The 20,122-nt window shown below is 41.4% G+C and overlaps 1 protein-coding gene across 1 annotated transcript in view; it reads left to right on the forward strand.

Moving 5' to 3' along the window:
- The first annotated feature begins 222 nt into the window (after positions 1-222).
- LOC110518871 (2-oxoisovalerate dehydrogenase subunit beta, mitochondrial) overlaps positions 223-20,122 on the forward strand; it is an 85,749-nt gene continuing 65,849 nt past the window's right edge. The window contains exons 1-4 of the mRNA XM_021596255.3: positions 223-1,187; positions 12,315-12,392; positions 12,545-12,613; positions 14,999-15,132. Coding sequence (XP_021451930.1) covers positions 992-1,187; positions 12,315-12,392; positions 12,545-12,613; positions 14,999-15,132 — 477 coding nt within the window. The 5' untranslated portion in view covers positions 223-991. The remainder of the gene's footprint in view (positions 1,188-12,314; positions 12,393-12,544; positions 12,614-14,998; positions 15,133-20,122) is intronic.

Below are 20,122 nucleotides of genomic sequence, written 5' to 3' on the forward strand. Positions count from 1 at the left end.
GAGATGGTTATGCATAGTCATTGAATGATGCAGGTAGTGTAGCATCTCTCTCCGTTGATACAGGTGGTTGACGTCAACAACCCTCATCGAATATTCAAAAACAGATTTACAATAATGACATGTATCCACCAATCCAAAGAAAGGATGGGCGGGGGCTAGACAGCCCGCCGTGCCACTTTGTGGACAACGATTCCAAGTGTTAGGGCGAGAGATTATTTTGTCAGTATATCCATAATCTTTGGCACAACTTCTTTACCTGAGTCAATGGTTTTGTTCGAGAGCGTCAAAACCGTGATGGTATCATGGGTAAATTGTGATTGACTGACTGATCTACAAATAATATTGAGTAGTTATTTAGGATGCAAGGTCATTTGTAGATCTGTCAGTCTCGACTCGCTTTAATAGTGGGCTACAATGTCGAACGTGACAAAAGTCAAGTAGGGAGTTCGATTAATCTCGCCCAGGCGCCCGTGTAGGCGTGTTTTGCATCGGCTGAAAGTTAATTGCTGCCTCCCGCACTTGAGTCGGGTGCCCGCTCTGTCCGACAGCGAAGTAGTCTCAAAATACAAGTGATGTAATTAGCACGTGAAGTAATGAGTAGGATTCTGTGTTTTCCCATGCAAAAGTGATTGCTTTATCGGCCTCCCCAATAAAACACATATAAAACATGTATTTTATGGAAAATATCTTTTGTACTTTTCTGGACGATGCCATGCTGCTTTGATGATAACATGACCGAGGGGCGCAGATTATACTGTTCGATTTGAGAAGGGCTACTCCTTTCCCGCTTTCGCCAGACGACGTGACGGACACCTCAACGCGGGCCAGCGTAAAATAACTCCCTCAAGTATTCAGGGTCGATGTAGGGCGATTGGACAAGAGGCTGAACCCACTGACACCACCCACTGTTTCAACCAATCATAGCCGCTTTTGACTAAAAAGGGACTCTGTCATCATTCTCTTCTTCCTGTTCAGTCCACTCACAACAGCAATGGCGGCTGCTGCACGGTTTCTACTCAGAGGTGCAGGCTCGAAAGCCTCCATCGCGAATGTAAATATTGGTGATCAGAGCTTGTTTGGGATTACTCTGCTGAGGTTATCCCCGAATTGCTCATCCCAAACAAAAACACAAAGAAGGAATGCTGCGCACTTCACCTACCACCCTGACCCTGTCCCCACAGAGTATGGTAAGTGAATGCCCTTGCATTCTCAAATAATTTGTCATACAGACAACTATCTTTGCTGAAAGGTAAAGATCATTTGACAATATCTTCAATTCGTGGTCTACATTTTTTTCTAAATGAGTTAGCTAGCTTTCTAACTAGCATGATAAAATTAGCTAGCTAGTTAACGTTATTCCAGCTGCATTCATGCTTTGTTTTTTCTGTTTAACATTTTTTCTATTTGGATTTTTTTCATTTTCATGCTTTGCTTTTTTTCTTCTGTCGTTGGCTGTGTTGCATTAGTCTTTCTAGGGCAGTGGCCCCCAATCTTTTTTGCAATTTTGCAAATTGACATAATTTGAGTCAATTGGAAGTGTATCTGTGGATGTATTTCAAACTCAGTGTCTTTGCTTGACATTATGGGAAAATCAAAAGAAATCAGCCAAGGCCTCAGAAAAAAAATTGTAGACCTTCACAAGTCTGGTTCATCATTGGGAGCAATTTCTAAAAGCCTGAAGGTACCTCGTTCATCTGTACAAACAATAGTACGCAAGTATAAACCCCATGGAAACATGCTGCCGTCATACCATTCAGGAAGGAGACACGTTCTGTCTCCTAGAGTTGAACGTATTTTGGTACAAAAAGTGCAAGTCAATCTCAGAGCAAAGCATTGTCCTTGTGAAGATGTATCTATATCCACAATAAAACGACAACCTGAAAGGCCGCTCAGCAGGGAAGAAGCCACTGCTTCAAAACCACCATAAAAAAAAAGCCAGAATAGAGTTTGCAACTGCACATGGGGACAAAGATCGTACTTTTTGGAGAAATGCCCTCTGGTCTGATGAAACAATGACCATTATGTTGTGAGGAAAAAGGGGGAGACTTGCAAGCTGAAGAACACCATCCCAACCGTGAAGCACGGGGGTGGCAGCATCATGTTGTGGGGGTGCTTTGCTGCAGGAGGGACTGGTGCACTTCACAAAATAGATGACATCAGGAGGAAGAAAAATTATGTGGATATATTGAAGCAACATCTCAAGACATTGGTCAGGAAGTTAAAGCTTGGTTGCAAATACGTCTTCCTAATGGACAATGACCCCAAGCATACTTCCAAAGTTGTGGCAAAATGGCTTAAGGACAACACAGTCAAGGTATTGGAGTGGCCATCACAAACCCCTGACCTCAATCCTATAGAAAATGTGTGGGCATAACTTAAAAAGCGTGTGCGAGCAAGGAAGCATTCAAACCTGACTCAGTATCACCAGCTCTGTCAGGAGGAATGTGCCAAAATTCACCCAACTTATTGTGGGAAGCTTGTGGAAGACTATCCAAAACGTTTGACCCAAGTTAAACAATTTAAAGGCAATACACTCAATTAGTATTTGGTAGCATGTAAACTTCTGACCCACTGGGAATGTGATGAAAGAAATAAAAGCTGAAATAAATCATTCTCTCTACTATTATTCTGACATTTCACATTCTTAAAATAAAATGGTGATCCTAACTGACCTAAAACAGGGATTTTGTTTTAGGATTAAATGTCGGAATTGTGAAAAACGGAGTTTAAATGTATGTAAGCTTCCTATTACAACTGTATATGACCTATGCAGAAGATTAAACTACCAACGGGACATTCAAAACTGTAATATCTTATGCTTCACGGAGATGTGGCTGAACGGCGACACTATCAACATACAGCTGGCTGGTTATACGCTGCACCGGCAGGATAGAAGAGCGGCGTCTGGGCGCGACGAACTATGTATTTTTGTAAATAACAGCTGGTGCACGATATCTAAGGAAGTCTCGAGCTATTGCTTGCCTGAGGTAGAGTTTCTCATGATAAGCTGTAGACCACACTACCTACCTAGAGAGTTTTCATCTGTATTTTTCATAGCTGTTTACACACCACCACAGTCAGAGACTGGCACAAGGACAGCATTGAATGAGCTGTATTTCGCAATAAGCAAACAAGAAAACGCTCACGCAGAGGCGGCGCTCCTAGTAGCCGGGGACTTTAATGCAGGGTATCTTAACTCCATTTTGCCAAATTTCTATCAGCATGTTAAATGTGCAACCAGAGGGAAAAAAATTCTGGACCACCTTCACTCCACACACAGAGACGCATACAAAGCTCTCCCTCGCCCTCCATTTGGCATATCTGACAATAGTTCTATCCTCCTGATTTCTGCTTAGAAGCAAAAATTAAAGCAGGAAGCACCAGTGACTAGATCAATAAAAAAGTGTTCAGATGAAGCAGATGCTAAACTACAGGACTGTTTTGCTAGCACAGACTGGAATATGTTCCTGGATTCCTCCGATGGCATTGAGGAGTACACCACATCAGTCATTGACTTCATCAATAAGTGCATCGATGACGTCGTCCCCACAGTGACCGTACGTACATACCCCAACGAGAAGCAATGGATTACAGGCAACATCCGCACTTAGCTAAAGGCTAGAGCTGCCGCTTTCAAGGAGCACGACTCTAACCCGGAAGCTTATAAGAAATCCTGCTATGCCCTCTGACGAACAGGCAAAGCGTCAATACAGGACTAAGATCGAATCATACTACACTGGCTCTGACGCTCGTCGGATGTGGATCTCCACATACTACGCACAGGGGACTTCAAGTCACCTGTCGCAACAAAGCCATATTTTAGGTTGGACTCATCATATTTAATATTGAACGAGGCCAAATTTCTTTTTTGCGCTCTCGGTCTCTGCTGTCTCTGCGTTATCGACATCATCGTTGGGTCTTTTTATCTCTCTTCAGAAGAAGCTCTCCAGCGATGGTGGTTTTTATTCATTTCAGCTAACGTAGCTAGCTAGTACAAAGTTGGCGGGCAACACAGCTCACGCAGACCGTGATGAACGCTCATTACTCGAGTTCAAAATCTGTAAACTGTTGTGGGCGTGACCGAGATATTAGAGTGGTGAGAAAAGGACCAACAGACTGCACCAATGTAATTACTGCACAAATGGCCTATAATTGTATACAATTATTTTATTTGACAATTAAAAAAAATAAAAATAAATAATGATTTATCCTTTGTGTGGCCCGGTAGCGAATGGGCCGCGTCCTGGTGGTTGGGGACTGCTGTTCTAGGGTACCAGTGAGCGTTTCTTGACATGGACACCTGTTTGGAACTGTTGCAAACTTTCTAAGAAAGTATTTCAAAATGATCATTTTTTTCTCATTTTTTTTCTTCATGTGAATACATTAAGATATAAAGGGGGACCATAGATATATTCATTACAGCTAGTTATTCATGAGTTTAATCAACACCTTTCTCGTGCTTGGAGTCTTCACAGATTTGGCTAAAATCGTGTGACATTAAAACGCAACCTTTCTTTCCTACATTTCTGATACTGTTTGTTGTTGATCATGCACTAAGCATTTAATAATTTATTTATACATTGACATTGATCCTGGGAAATTCCTGGATATTGCTGTGATTCGCTTTTGTACGGAGACCTCAAGTGTACTGTAACCTTGTGACATTTCATGTATCCCTATGTTACGGTGTGAACAGTTCATGGGCACACATTGAAATAATGTACGTGATTGCAGAAATTCAATGCTTCAAACACAAAGACGTACTTTAATATGATTAAACAAATCGATACTGTCATGAACAGGGTTTTTCAATAATTCTACATAATAGTTGTTTTCTGTAAAATGGTATAGAATCAGCTTGATCCCTTCTGTCGAAGACGCTTGGACCTTCTTTTTTGATATTTTCAGTGGTATTGTTAACAAACACGCCCCCATAAAGAAAATTAGAATTAAAAACAGGTTCAGCCACTGGTTCGACCGAGATGTTGCAGAGTTACTCCACCTCAAGAATTGCATTTGGCGAAAGCCTCGGCACACGCATACTCAGGCTGACTGGCTCTCGTTCAGGCAAATGAGAAGTAAGTGCACTCAGGCTATCTGGAAGGCAAAAGTTAGTTACTTTAAGGAGCCGTTCTCTCTCTGTGGGTCTAACCCCAATAAGTTCTGGAAAACGGTTAAAGACCTGGAGAATAAACCCTCCTCCTCACAGCTGCCTATGTCTCTTAATGTTGATGATGTGGTTGTTACTGACAAGAAGCACATGGCTGAGCTCTTTAATCACCACTTCATTAAGTCGGGATTCCTATTTGACTCAGCCGTGCCTCATTGCCCGTCCATAATTTCCTCATCTCCCACCCTTTCTAACGCAACACTTTTTTTGCTAGATATGCCCTAGCTATAGTTAGTCAGTGGTTGCACTGGAATGAAGCAAGGGAGTGAGTAGTAGTCATGTAAATATATCCTTTCACTGTTTCCAGCAGATCACCAGCTACCCGGACCTGTCTGATCAGCCTGATAGGGTACCGTGGGTGTGTCCAATTTACACCTGTGCAAATCTGTGTGTACAGCAATGGAATTAAACATCCAACCAATGCCTCAGGTGTTGTGCTGTAGGTCCACCACACACCGCAGTGGAGAAAAGCTTTAAGTTCCATGGCGTACACATCACTGACAATCTGAAATGGTCCTCCACACACAGACAGTGTGATTAAGCAGCGCCTCTTCAACCTCAGGAAGCTGAAGGAAATTCGGCTTGTCCCCTACGACCCTCACAAACTTTTACAGATGTGCAATTTAAAGCATCCTGTTGGGCTGTATCACCGCCTGGTACGGCAACTGCACCGCCCGCAATTGCAGTGCTCTCCATATTATACATTTTTATCTAAGCATTCAATTGTAATTTTTATTAATGATGCACATTGATTATTTATGCCTTTAGGAGTTTAGTACAACTGCCACGCTGGTGTATACTGTATATACTGAACAAAAATATAAATGCAATTTCAAAGATTTTACTGAGTTTTAGTTCATATAAGGAAATCAGTCAATTGAAATAAATGCATGAGGCCCAAAACTATGGATTTCACATGACTGGGCAGGGTTGCTGCCATGGGTGGGCCTTGGAGGGCATAGGTCCACTCACCTGTCAGCCAGACCCACCTACTGGGGAGCCAGGCCCAGCCAATCAGAATTAGTTTTCCCCCCACAAAGGGCATCATTAGACATAAATACTCCTCGGCACCCCCCACATCCCCTCAGATGATCCCGCAGGTGAAGAAGCCGGGTGTGAAGGTCCTGGGCTGGCGTGGTTACATGTGGTCTGTGTTTGTGATGCCGGTTGGACGTACTGCCAAATTCTATAAAACTACGTTGCAGGCAGCATATGGTAGAGAAATTAACATTCAATTTTCTGGCAACAGCTCTGGTAGACATTCCTGCAGTCAGCATGCCAATTGCACGCTCCCTCAACTTGAGGCATCTGTGGCAATATGCTGTGACAAAACTGCACATTTTTAGTAGATTTTTATTATTCCCAGCACAAGTTGCAACTGTGTAATGATCATGATGTTTATATGCCACTCCTGGCAGGTGGATAGATTATCTTGGCAAAGGAGAAATGGTCTGTAACAGGGACGTAAAACAAACAAATTTCTGTGCAAAATTTAAGATAACTTAGCTTTTTGTGCATTTGGAACATTTATTTTTTTATTTTTCAACTAACTAAAAACTGATTTTTGCTCGGTGTAGTATCAGCTGTCTATCTTCCTGACTGGTGGTTCTTTAAAAAAAATGTTTTAAAAAACGAAATATGCTTCTCTAGATTTCTGCTGAAGTCTGGGTAAAAGATTGAACAGAATATATCCTGGATGTCACAAGACTGTTAACCCACTTAGCTAAAGCCCATAGGGATGAGATGAGGAAGTTAATGTAAATTATGATATACCGCTTGCTTATCGAGTACCGCTTCCCCCCCCCTAATTCCGCTTATATCGAAAGTTGAACTCAGGACCTCAAACACACGTGACTGCCCATACAATAAAATATACAAAACATTTTAAGCTTTCCATCCCATCAGGCTATTAACCTTTTACTCCAATCAGGGTCACACAGAGTGTTTCTTGGTAGTCTTAAACAAATCTACTTTGAAACAAAAGTATACACCTCACACACATGGTTTTGTTCTTAAAAAAAGACACCTGTACCATTTCGGATATAGAGTTGAAATGTAGTAAATTGAGTTTGTATTATAAGAATTATAACGCAATTGTTTGACATAGAAACATCAGATTCCCCCCCAGATTCCACCCATGAGGCCACGAGGTAATTTGACTGCAGAAAAGGGCTACAACAGGCCTTCTTTAAAAGGGCAACGCTTCAGGCTGAGTAGTGAGTTTCACAAACCCCCATCTGCTACACTAATACTAAGTCATCAAGATCCAGCAAGGTTACTCATCAAAAGAATGCGGTTTGGTGACCCATGCTTATGCAATGAGAACCTTGCCTGAGCCCTGAAGACGTGTTAGTTTGACATGTTATGGTGTCCGCATGCTTCCCAGCCGAAACAGTTTGTGCATTTTACTATATTATATTATGACAATTTTCTTGTTTTTGTTCATTTTTCAGCTGTTTGAGGACACTTTTTTTTTTTCTAGAGGCAAGCCGAAGTCTACGCCCCTTAATCAGGTGATTGGTCAACAGTAGGGATTCTTCAATAAAGTCTTTGGGACGACTCGTTTTCATGCACATTTTTTCATTGAGAAATACTGCACCAAACATCTTAGTTGGATGTAAAATTGCGTGACTAAGATCTCCTTTGCAAAAACATCAAAATGAATGACAGATATCCTGCGTTAGAATTCTGACTATTTGAGAAAGTGCATACTGGCTACGGTGTCTCAAAATGGACAATCTGCACTATTGCGTTGTTTAAAAAAAAAAAAAAAAAGTATTCAAGCAGCATTTATTATTTTTGCCCCTTTTTCGCCGCGATTTTGTGGTATCCAATTGGTAGTTAGTCTTGTCACATTGCTGCAACTCCCCTACGGACTCAGGAGACGCGAAGGTCGAGAGCCATGCGTCCTCCGAAATATGACCCTGCCTGCTTAACCCTTAACCCACACTGCTTGCTGGGTTCAGAAGCCAGCCACACCAATGTGTCAGAGGAAACACTGTCCAAATGATGACCAAAGTCAGCTTGCAGACGCTCAGCCCACCACAAGGAGTCACTAGAGTATGATGAGACAAGGAAAACCCATCCGGTCAAACCCTCCACTACCCCGGATGACACTGGTCCAATTGGGTGCCGCCTCATGGCTCTCCCGGGCCCGGCTGGCTGTAACACAGCCTGGGATCGAACCCGAGGCTGTAGTGACTGCTCAGCATTGCAATGCAGTGCCTTAGTCCGCTGCGCCACTCGTAAGGCTAAGGGAGTATTCGAGCACACTCATTCGGTTTGGCTAGCCGCCAGCCAAAATGAAGCATGCTGACTTCTTTAGTTTCATGTCTTTGTCAAGGGTACTTGTCGATTCCCTGAGCTGACAAGGTAAAAATCTGTCATTCTGCCCCTGAACAAGGCAGTTAACCCACTGTTCCTCGGTAGGCCGTCATTGTAAATAAGAATTTGTTCTTAACTAACGTGCCTAGTTAAATAAAGGTTAAATGTTTTTTCAAAAAACATGACTGACTGGGTTAAGACTTTGTTAGCCTGCGGAGCTAAGGCCTAGGCATTGGTTCTGTGACTTGCGATGCTTGCGTGATGAGTAACTGGTTAGAGTCCTGAAAAGTTACATTGTGTGGTGCACAGGAGACTTGGGTTAAAACCCCATCAGTCAAACTAATGTCTTCAGGTTGAAGGTAATAATGTTGCTCATCACGTGCATAGATCACTAATCCACCTCTGTTGCAGTCTCATTGGGGTACACAGAACCTTTTGCTTCTGTTTGCCATAGAAAGTGTTGTTGTGCAGTAGGCTTGAGTTTGAACCCACCTTGTGAGGATAACGGCACTGAGCCTTTTTCTAAAATGTTTTATGAGACTTGAGAACTCTATACATAATATTTCCAGATCCTTGATATTCTGACATGGCCATTGCAAAATGTAGATTTTTGTGGTCAATTAACAATTTCTTTGGATTTTGGGTCACTTGGGATTATTGACTTGCTGGAAGGTCCACCTCCGACCTAGTTTCAGCCTCCTTGCAGAGGCAACCAGGTTTTTTGGCAAAAATATCAGGGTACTAGGTGAAGTTCATGATGCTGTTGACCTTAACCAGGGCCGCAGGACTAGTGGAAGTAAAATAGCCCCATTTTAAAATCAGATCCACCACCATACTTTACAATAGGTATAAGGCTATTTTCTATTTTGACGCCTAACTCACCACTGGTGTGCGTGGCCAAAAAGCTATATTTTCATGTCATCCAACAAATGTAAATGCATAGCATTTGATTAATGACATTGGATTGGAACTGGTGCTGTGTTGTGCTGTGAGGTCTTGCTGTATTTAAAAAAAAACAGGTTTGCTGTTCACTGGTGCTATATACAGTGCCGTGCGAAAGTATTCGGGCCCCCTTGAACTTTGCGACCTTTTGCCACATTTCAGGCTTCAAACATAAAGATATAAAACTGTATTTTTTTGTGAAGAATCAACAACAAGTGGGACACAATCATGAAGTGGAACAACATTTATTGGATATTTCAAACTTTTTTTAACAAATCAAAAACTGAAAAATTGGGCGTGCAAAATGATTCAGCCCCCTTAAGTTAATACTTTGTAGCGCCACCTTTTGCTGCGATTACAGCTGTAAGTCGCTTGGGGTATGTCTATCAGTTTTGCACATCGAGAGACTGAAATTTTTTCCCATTCCTCCTTGCAAAACAGCTCGAGCTCAGTGAGGTTGGATGGAGAGCATTTGTGAACAGCAGTTTTCAGTTCTTTCCACAGATTCTCGATTGGATTCAGGTCTGGACTTTGACTTGGCCATTCTAACACCTGGATATGTTTATTTTTGAACCATTCCATTGTAGATTTTGCTTTATGTTTTGGATCATTGTCTTGTTGGAAGACAAATCTCCGTCCCAGTCTCAGGTCTTTTGCAGACTCCATCAGGTTTTCTTCCAGAATGGTCCTGTATTTGGCTCCATCCATCTTCCCATCAATTTTAACCATCTTCCCTGTCCCTGCTGAAGAAAAGCAGGCCCAAACCATGATGCTGCCACCACCATGTTTGACAGTGGGGATGGTGTGTTCAGCTGTGTTGCTTTTACGCCAAACATAACGTTTTGCATTGTTGCCAAAAAGTTAAATTTTGGTTTCATCTGACCAGAGCACCTTCTTCCACATGTTTGGTGTGTCTCCCAGGTGGCTTGTGGCAAACTTTAAACAACACTTTTTATGGATATCTTTAAGAAATGGCTTTCTTCTTGCCACTCTTCCATAAAAGGGCAGATTTGTGCAATATACGACTGATTGTTGTCCTATGGACAGAGTCTCCCACCTCAGCTGTAGATCTCTGCAGTTCATCCGGAGTGATCATGGGCCTCTTGGCTGCATCTCTGATCAGTCTTCTCCTTGTATGAGCTGAAAGTTTAGAGGGACGGCCAGGTCTTGGTAGATTTGCAGTGGTCTGATACGCCTTCCATTTCAATATTATCGCTTGCACAGTGCTCCTTGGGATGTTTAAAGCTTGGGAAATCTTTTTGTATCCAAATCCGGCTTTAAACTTCTTCACAACAGTATCTCGGACCTGCCTGGTGTGTTCCTTGTTCTTTGCTCTCTGCGCTTTTAACGGACCTCTGAGACTATCACAGTGCAGGTGCATTTATACGGAGACTTGATTACACAAAGGTGGATTGTATTTATCATCATTAGTCATTTAGGTCAACATTGGATCATTCAGAGATCCTCACTGAACTTCTGGAGAGAGTTTGCTGCACTGAAAGTAAAGGGGCTGAATAATTTTGCACTCCCAATTTTTCAGTTTTTGATTTGTTTAAAAAGTTTGAAATATCCAGTAAATGTCGTTCCACTTCATGATTGTGTCCCACTTGTTGTTGATTCTTCACAAAAAAATACAGTTTTATATCTTTGTTTGAAGCCTGAAATGTGGCAAAAGGTCGCAAAGTTCAAGGGGGCCGAATACTTTCTCAAGGCACTGTATACGATGGAAGGTAGTTTCATGCATTCTTGGCTCTGTATAATACTGTACGTTTCCGTGAATTTGTTCTGGACCTGGGGACCGCGAAAATACCATTGGTGGCATGTCTGGTGGGTAAAGTGTGAGGTGTGTGTGTGTGTGATTTGACTATGCAATTTTTTGGGGGAATTTCCAACACAATGTTTCTTATAATAACAAGAAGTGACAAGGTCAGTCTTTCCTCAACTCGTAGCCAAGCGAGACTGGCATGCATAGTGTTAATATTAGCCCTCGGATTACAATGCGGCGCAAGACATGCGGCTCTGTTCTGCGCCAGCTGCAGTTTAACCAGGTCTTTCTTTGCAGCACTTGATCATATGACTGGACAATAATCAAGATAAGATAAAACTAGAGCGTGCCGGAATTGCATTGTGGAGTCTGCTGTCAAAAAAGCGGAGCATCTCTTTATTATTGTAAAGATGGGGAGAGGTCTGTCCAATCTTTGAATCTATGTTTTGACCACGACAGTTTACAATCTAAGGTAACACGAATTAATTTAGTCTCCTCAACTTTTTCAACAGCCACACCATTCATTACCAGATTCAGCTGAGAGCTGAGATCTGTCGGAAGTTTACATACACTTAGGTTGGAGTCATTAAAACAGATTTTTCAACCACTCCACAAATTTGTGATGCTAACTGACCTAAGTCAGGGAATTTTTACATAGTCTGTAAGCAATTGTTGGACAAATTACTTGTGTCATGCACAAAGTAGATGTCCTAACCGACTTGCCAAAACTATAGTTTGTTGACAAGACATTTGTGGAGTGGTTGAAAAACAAGTTGTAATGACTCCAACCCAAGTGGATGTAAACTTCCGACTGTGTGTGTGGATCTCTCTTTGCTAAAACTGGAAATTATAGTTTGTAAACTTGATACACATGCAAAGAATTCCATTATGTATAATTTTGAAGCTGAAATAGAATTTAAATATGAACCTAATTTGAAATCTCAATCCAATATTTATTCAATTCAGTTTCAAATGAAAATAATTTATGAATTAAACCATTCCATCTGTTCATTACAAATTCAATATCTATATACAAATTTTAAAAAAATGTGGATTTCAAATCATTTCTGACACTTTTTAATCGCTCCATAAAATTCTCCCAACTTCTTGTAGGCCCCACTACAAAGATGAACTTATTTCAGTCTGTGACCAGTGCCTTGGACAACACTCTCGCCAGCGATCCCACAGCAGGTAATAAAACTGGTCTGGATTGTCATTTAATGTGTTCATGTGTTCATCAATGTTTTGGAGGATATCCGTGAATAAGACAAGCCATTTAGAAATGTAAGGCCTATGTGTTACTGTGTCAATCAATATGAGATGTACCTGTATCTGTCCTTCAGTCATCTTTGGGGAAGATGTCGCCTTTGGTGGAGTATTTCGTTGCACCGTGGGTCTCCGAGACAAATATGGTAAGAGGCTGAATACTTTCCCCTTACCATTTTGGACAAACGTATCAGTATGTTTGTGCTGATTTTAATATTAATGACATTGTGTTACCACCAGATGGCAGCAGAGAACCATTTTCATGCATACACCTATTTGTCAAAACTCCAAAATTGTGCGTGATAGTCCTGCTATAGCTATGCCTGCTTACAAATGTTGATTGCAAGGAGACACATTTTCGATAAACTTGATTTTAATAATAATCGCGTCATTTTTTCATATAGTAGTAATCATTCTTGCACACTTGAATTCCCCCTTTTATTATCCTAATATGAAATGATTTTTTACAGTGGATTAACTAGTGCGGGTGTACTGCTGTTACAAATGTGCAGGTTTTGAAATGGCCATTATGTATTTTGTGTGCTGCCTCCTGATAATGTAGAATTCTTTACCCTCATCTCCATAATGTGGACACCTGTCGTGATTCACCCCTGGCTAGGTGTAAGTATATGATTAGATTTTCGAAAAGCCAATGCACATCTCCCTCTTTGTGCTTTCTTTTGTTGTATTTGACGTCAGATGTGTTGACCTTCTGCTAGGGATCATTATTTTTAATCTCATCTAGGTAGATAGATGGCGGAGAGGGATTTTTTTTTTTAATCCCTCTCTCTCTTCCATTATACCACATGCAGCTTTATGGGAAGTAGGCTAATCTCTATTTGTGTGGCTGACTGACTCATTCACCCCAGTGATGCATTAGTCCGCCACTGAGTAGCGTGCGCACAGGAAGTGTCTCCTGCGCCGTCCACCTGGAAACGAATAGCCACTTCGACCTCGGTCTTTCTATTTCTCCTAAATGAAAATTAGTCCGTCATGAATGAGTAGCCAATAGATGCCTCAAACGCGTGCGAGGTCAGTGCATATTCATCTAATGTGAGCTCCAAAAGTATTGGGACATTGACACAATATTTGTGGAACCAAAAGTATTGGGGCAAATTCACCTATGTGTTTTAAAGTAGTCAAAAGATGTTGTATTTGGTCCCATATTCCTTTTAAAATTGTAAGTAAGAATATAATGTTTATGAACACTTCCACGTTAAAATGAGTGAGAATGTTAGATGCAAAAATATCATACCCCTCAAAAAAAAAAAATGCTTACCTCTTATTGTAATCGTGATCGGTTAGCATGTGTGGTGGGTATGATATATTTGTGCGTCTGTAACATTCTCATTCATCCTTATTCACGATTCACTCAGGCCCATCCGTAATCATGGTAGCATCCACATTCACGTAGAAGTGACTCCAGAATGACATCGTACAGCATCTGTAACGCAACCAAAAACCAACAGAAAAATGCAATCCAACCACTTTGCAGAGTCACAAGCTTTGATGTCGGTCATTGCGTGCTCGGAGTATAGGATCAAATACTAAACTTTGAACTACTTTAATACACAAGTGAATTTGTGGGCCCCTAAAATAGGGAGGCTGTAAAAGTGCTGTAATTTCTAAACGGTTCACCCGATACGGATGAAAAGACACTCAAATTAAAGCTGACAGTCTGCCCTTCAACATAGTCATTGTATCATTTCAAAGCCAGCGTTCTGGAGTACAGAGCCAAAACAACAAAACAATTGTCACTGTCCCAATACGTTTGGAGCTCACTGTGTCACTCGTTGACCACCCAATGTATTTGTTTACTCTGGCTTTTTTTTCAAGTACACAAGCTTCTGATTGGACTGTGATGGTTTGTCTTAATTATTCATTTCTGAGGGCTTGTGGTGCTCTGATGGTGTCCGGTCTGTGGTGAGAGGAGGGCCGCTTGAGGTCAGGTCTCCCTGGACGGGACAGAAACGAGGTTCAGAGGGATCAAAGACAGAAAATACTTGCTTCTTAGCAATTAAACAAAGCAAGAGGACCAAAATAACATTCCTCCCCAAATGTAGAGCCCCAGTCCTGCGGCTCGCTGTCAAGATTATAGAGTGGAGGATGGAAAAATAGTTTTTGTGTTTATTTTTCAGACTAGGGCTTTTTAGTGCGTCACAGCCGACTTTGCTCCAGTTGAGGAGGAATCCTCTGTCTCTGTGTGTCACTTCACTTCTTTTAAGTCCAGATGCTATTTTAAGGAGACACTGCAATGATTAAACACACTTATGAAGCAAGTGTTGGTTAGGTGGGGGGTGACTGACACACCTTGTCATCCACCATGTGCCCTGGCCCTATTACACTGTGTTTTGCTTGGATTTCATCCCTAATTGAAAATGAATGAGTGGATGTTTTTGAAGAAATTAGTCAGAAATACACAGCACAAACTCTCTCTGTTGGTTGATATGTGTGTGCTCTTATTTGTCGTCATCAGCCCCCTTGGTAGAAGATAGCTGAGTAACCCTCTCCCCTCCTCTTTCTCTCTCCAGGTAAAGACCGTGTGTTCAACACTCCTCTGTGTGAGCAAGGCATTGTAGGATTTGGAATCGGTGCGGCGGTTGCCGGCGCCACGGCCATCGCTGAGATCCAGTTTGCCGACTACATTTACCCTGCCTTCGACCAGGTGAGCCAGTCTGTCTGCTCTCTGTGCATAAAGTGTCATTTCTCAGTCACTTGTTTGCCTGTTTGATTACACAGATGGTTTTATTTGTTGTCATCATAGCCCAGCCTCTCGTGTGAAGGGAACATATTTGATCAGGGACTACTGGAATCCATTTCCCATTTCTGCTTCTCTCATTCACCTGCCTCATTTTGCATCCATGTCAATCTTGTGTTATTAGTGTAAATATCATATTTTCTCTAGCGAGTTCTCTGCTCATATGTGATTAGGCTTCCACACAATCAAGTTGTAATCAAACGCTGTCAAAAAAAGCAAAACATTTATAATTGAGGTGCAATTTGGCCTGATGCCAACCACACATTAGCTTTTAACACTCTTTGCTGACGCATTTCTGCTATAAATAGAGCACACACACACAAACACACACCCACCCACACACACACTACTCTCCTCTCTCTCTTTCCAAAATGGCCCCCAGAGATGCATAAAATCAAGAAAGAATTGTCAACCTGAATATTGGATGGAATAAAGCCTTGGACACCATCAGTGGAAGGGTCAGGTTCTGTCAACCGTGAATACGTAAGTGGAAAAAGGTTCTGAAATCCGGTTCCGAGGTACTTTATATGATCGTCGGAATGTATTGGCAAGTAATATATTAACTACAGACCAAAAAACCCCTCGGAACCTGTGGTCTTTAATAGTTTTTCGTGGTGGGTAAGGTCAACTGTTGTGTGGTAATATTTGATATAAGTATTTACTAGAGGTTGACCGATTTTAAAAAAAATATATATATATATATATTTTTCAATATCGATAATTGGAGGACCAAAAACACTTTTATTTGAACTTGATGCATAAATAAAATCAATTTAGTCTCAAATAAATAATGAAACTTGTTCCATTTGGTTTAAATAATGCAATAACACAGTGTTGGAGAATAAAGTAAAAGTGCAATATGTGCCATGTAAAAAAGCTAATGTCTAAGTTCCTTGCTCAGAACATGAGAACATATGAAGCTGGTGGTTCCTTTTAACATGAGTCTTCAATATTCCCAGTTAAGAAGTTTTAGGTTGTAGTTATTATAGGAATTATGACGCGTCGACTATTTCTCTCTATACCATTTGTATTTCATATACCTTTGACTATTGGATGTTCTTGTAGGCACTTTAGTATTGCCAGCCTAATCTTGGGAATTGATAGGCTTGAAGTCATAAACAGCGCTGTGCAGCAAGCATTGCTAAGAGCTCCTGGCAAACGCAGTAAAGTGCTGTTTGAATGAATGCTTACGGGCCTGCTACTGCTCTATCAAATCATGGACTTAATTATAATATAATTAACACACAGAAATACGAGCTTTTTGGTCATTAATATGGTCAAATCCGGAAACTATCATTTCGAAAAGAAAAAGTTTATTCTTTCAGTGAAATACGGAACTGTTACGTATTTTATCGAATGGGAGGCAACCGTAAGTATAAATATTGCTGTTACGTTGCACAATCTTCAATGTTATGTAATCATTTTGTAACATTTTGGCAAATGAATTGGTCTTTGTTAGGAAAAAATGGTCTTCACACAGTTCGCAACAAGCCAGCCGCCCAAACTGCTGCATATACCCTGACTCTGCTTGCACTGAACGCAAGAGAAGTGACACAATTTCCCTAGTAAATATTGCCTGCTATCAAATTTCTTTTGACTAAATATTCAGGTTTAAATATACTTCTGTGTATTGATTTTAAGAAAGGCATTGATGTTTATGGTTAGGTACATTTGTGCAACGATTGTTCTTTTTTCGCAAATGTACTTTTGTTAAATCATCACCTTTTGGAAAAGTTCAAGTAGGCTGTGATTCGATGATAAATTAACAGGCACCTCTTTGATTATATGCAACGCAGGACAAGCTCGTTAACCTAGTAATATCATCAACCATGTGTAGTTCACTAGTGATTATGTGAAGATTGATTGTTTTTTATAAAATAAGTTTAATGCTAGCTAGCAACTTACCTTGGCTCCTTGCATCCACAAGGTCCTTTTGATGCTGCACTCACGTAACAGGTGGTCAGCCTGCCACGCAGTCTCCTTGAGGATTGCAACGTAATCGGCCATAATCGGCTTCCATAAAGGCCGATTTACGATTGTTATGAAAGCCCGGCCATGCCGATTAATCGGTTGACCTGGGGCGGCAGGGTAGCCTAGTGGTTAGAGCGTTGGACTAGTAACCGGAAGGTTGCAAGTTCAAATCCCCGTTCTGCCCCTGAACAGGCAGTTCAAGGCCGTCATTGAAAATAAGAATTTGTTCTTAACTGACTTGCCTAGTTAAATAAAGGCAAAATAAAATTAAAACCAGACCCCTTCACTTTTTCCACATTTTATGTTGCAGCCTTATTATAAAATGGATAAAATATATATTTTTCCTCATCAATCTACACACAATACCCCATAATGACAAAGCAAAAACACGCCTTTAGACACTTTTGCAAACGTATAAAAACTCCATAAATACATTATTTACATTAGTATTCATGCCCTTTGCTATGAGACTCAAAATTGTGCACAAATGCACCCTGTTTCCATTGGTCATCCTTGAGCTCTTTTAACAACTTGATTGGAGTCCACTTGTGGTAAATTCAATTGATTGGACATGATTTGGAAAGGCGCACACACACCTGTCTATATAAGGTCCCACAGTTGACAGCGCATGTCAGAGCAAAAACCAAGCCATGATGTCGAAGGAATTGTCCGTAGAGTTCCGAGCTTTCTGGGAAAGGGTACCAAAAAATGTCTGCATCATTGAAGGTCCCCAAGAACACAGTGGCCTCCATCATTCTTAAATCATTCTTAGAGCTGGCTGCCCAGCCAAACGGAGCAAGGCCCTTCGTTGAAGGGCCTTGGTCAGGGAGGTGACCAAGAACCCAATGGTCACTCTGACAACGCTCCAGAGTTCCTCTGTGGAGATGGTTGTCTTCTGGAAGGTTCTCCCATCTCTGTAGTACTCCAACAATCAGGCCTTTATGGTAGAGTGTCCAGACGGAAGCCACTCCTTAGTAAAAGGAACATGACAGCCCGCTTGCAGTTCGCCAAAATGCACCTAAAGGACTCAGACTATGAGAAATAAGATTCTCTGGTTTGATGAAACCAAAATGTAACTCTTTGGCCTGAATGCCAAGCATCACCTCTGGAGGAAACCTGGCAGCATCCCTACGGTGAAGCATGGTGGTGTCAGCATCATGCTGTAGGGATGGTTTTCAGCGGCAGGGACTAGGACACTAGTCTGGATCGACCGAAAGAAGAACGAAGCAAAATACAGAGCGAACCTTGATGAAAACCTGCTCAGGAGCTTAGGCTGCGGCGACGGTTCACCTTCCAACAGGACAACAACCCTAAGTACATAGCCAAGACAATGCAGGAGTGGCTTCGTGTTGAGTCTGTGAATGTCTTTGAGTGGTCCAGTCAGAGCTCGGACTTGAACCCGATCGAACATCTCTGGAGAGACCTGAAAATAGCTGTGCAGTGACGCTCCCCATCCAACCTGACAGAGCTTGAGAGGATCTGCAGAGATGAGTGTGAGAAACTCCCCAAATACAGGTGTGTCAAGCTTGTAGCGTTATACCCAAGAAGGCTGGCTGTAATCGCTGCCAAAGGTGCTTAAGCAAAGTACTGAGTAAAGGGAATACTGAATACTTACATAAATGTGATATTAATGTTTTAATACATTTGCAAAATGTGTTGTGTGTCACATTGCCACCCAGACTACTTACATTGACCCCCCCCCCCCTTTGTTTTTACACTGCTGCTACTTACTGTTTATTATCTATAAATAGTTACTTTACCCCTACCTAAATGTACAAATGACCTCAACTAACCTTTACCCCCATACATTGACTCAGTACCAGTATCCCCTGTATATAGCCTCTTTATTTTGTTGAAACTTTTTATTCTTTACTTTAGTTTATTTAGAGAATATTTTCTTGACTCTTTTTTTTCAACTGAGTTGTTGGTTAAGGGCTTGCATTTCACAGCGAGGTCTACACCTGCATGTTCGGCGCACGTGACAATACAATTTGATTTGAGATCGATGAGGGGGGGGGGAATATTTTAATATATTTTAGAATAAGGCTGTAGGGTAATAAAATGTGGAGACAGTCAATGGGTCTGAATACTTTCTCAATGCATTGTGAATATACTCAGTGTACAAAACATTAAGAACACCTTATATTGAGTTGCCCTCAGAACAGACTCAATTTGTCGAGGCATGGAATCTACAAGGTGACAAAAGCGTTCCACAGGGATGCTGGCCCATGTTGACTCCAATGCTTGCCACAGTTGCCAAGTTGGCTGGATGTCCTTTTTGGTGGTGGACTATTCTTGATACACACTGGAAGCTGTTGAGCATGAAAAACCCATCAGCGTTGCAGTTCTTGACACAAACCGATGCACCTGGCAATTACTACCATACTGCGTTCAGAGGCACTTAAATACTTTGTCTTGCCCACTCACCCTCTGAATGGCGCACACAAACAATTAATGTCTCAAGGCTTTAAAAATATGTTTTTAACTTGCCCCCTTCATCTACACTGATTTTGAAGTGGACTTTAACAAGTGACATCAATAAGGGGTCGATCATAGCTTTCACCTGTATTCACTTCGTCAGTCTGTCACGGAAAGAGCAGGTGTTCTCAATGTTTACTTCACATGTGACCCGTATTAAGACAATGCTATTGGCCTAAATTCAAGTGTTTCTGTCTCCGTTTAACATTTATTGTGAAATCAAGTATTATGGAATGGTCCTGAACTCATGATAAGCGAAATATGAAAGCAAGTGTTATTTAATAGCTTTGTAACATGAATAGATTCACTTACAAGGCAGTACTGACATTAACAAAGCATAATTCTAGTCATATATACATCTTAAGGTTAACTAACTTACGAGACAAAGCGTGAACTAATCAGACCTACTCCGGGCCTTGGCCTTGGTAGCTCACAAAATAAAAATGTC

The sequence above is a fragment of the Oncorhynchus mykiss genome, chromosome 3 (assembly GCF_057628025.1).
Source record: "Oncorhynchus mykiss isolate SJ-2025 chromosome 3, ASM5762802v1, whole genome shotgun sequence".
In the NCBI taxonomy this organism is placed as follows: Eukaryota; Metazoa; Chordata; class Actinopteri; order Salmoniformes; family Salmonidae; genus Oncorhynchus; species Oncorhynchus mykiss.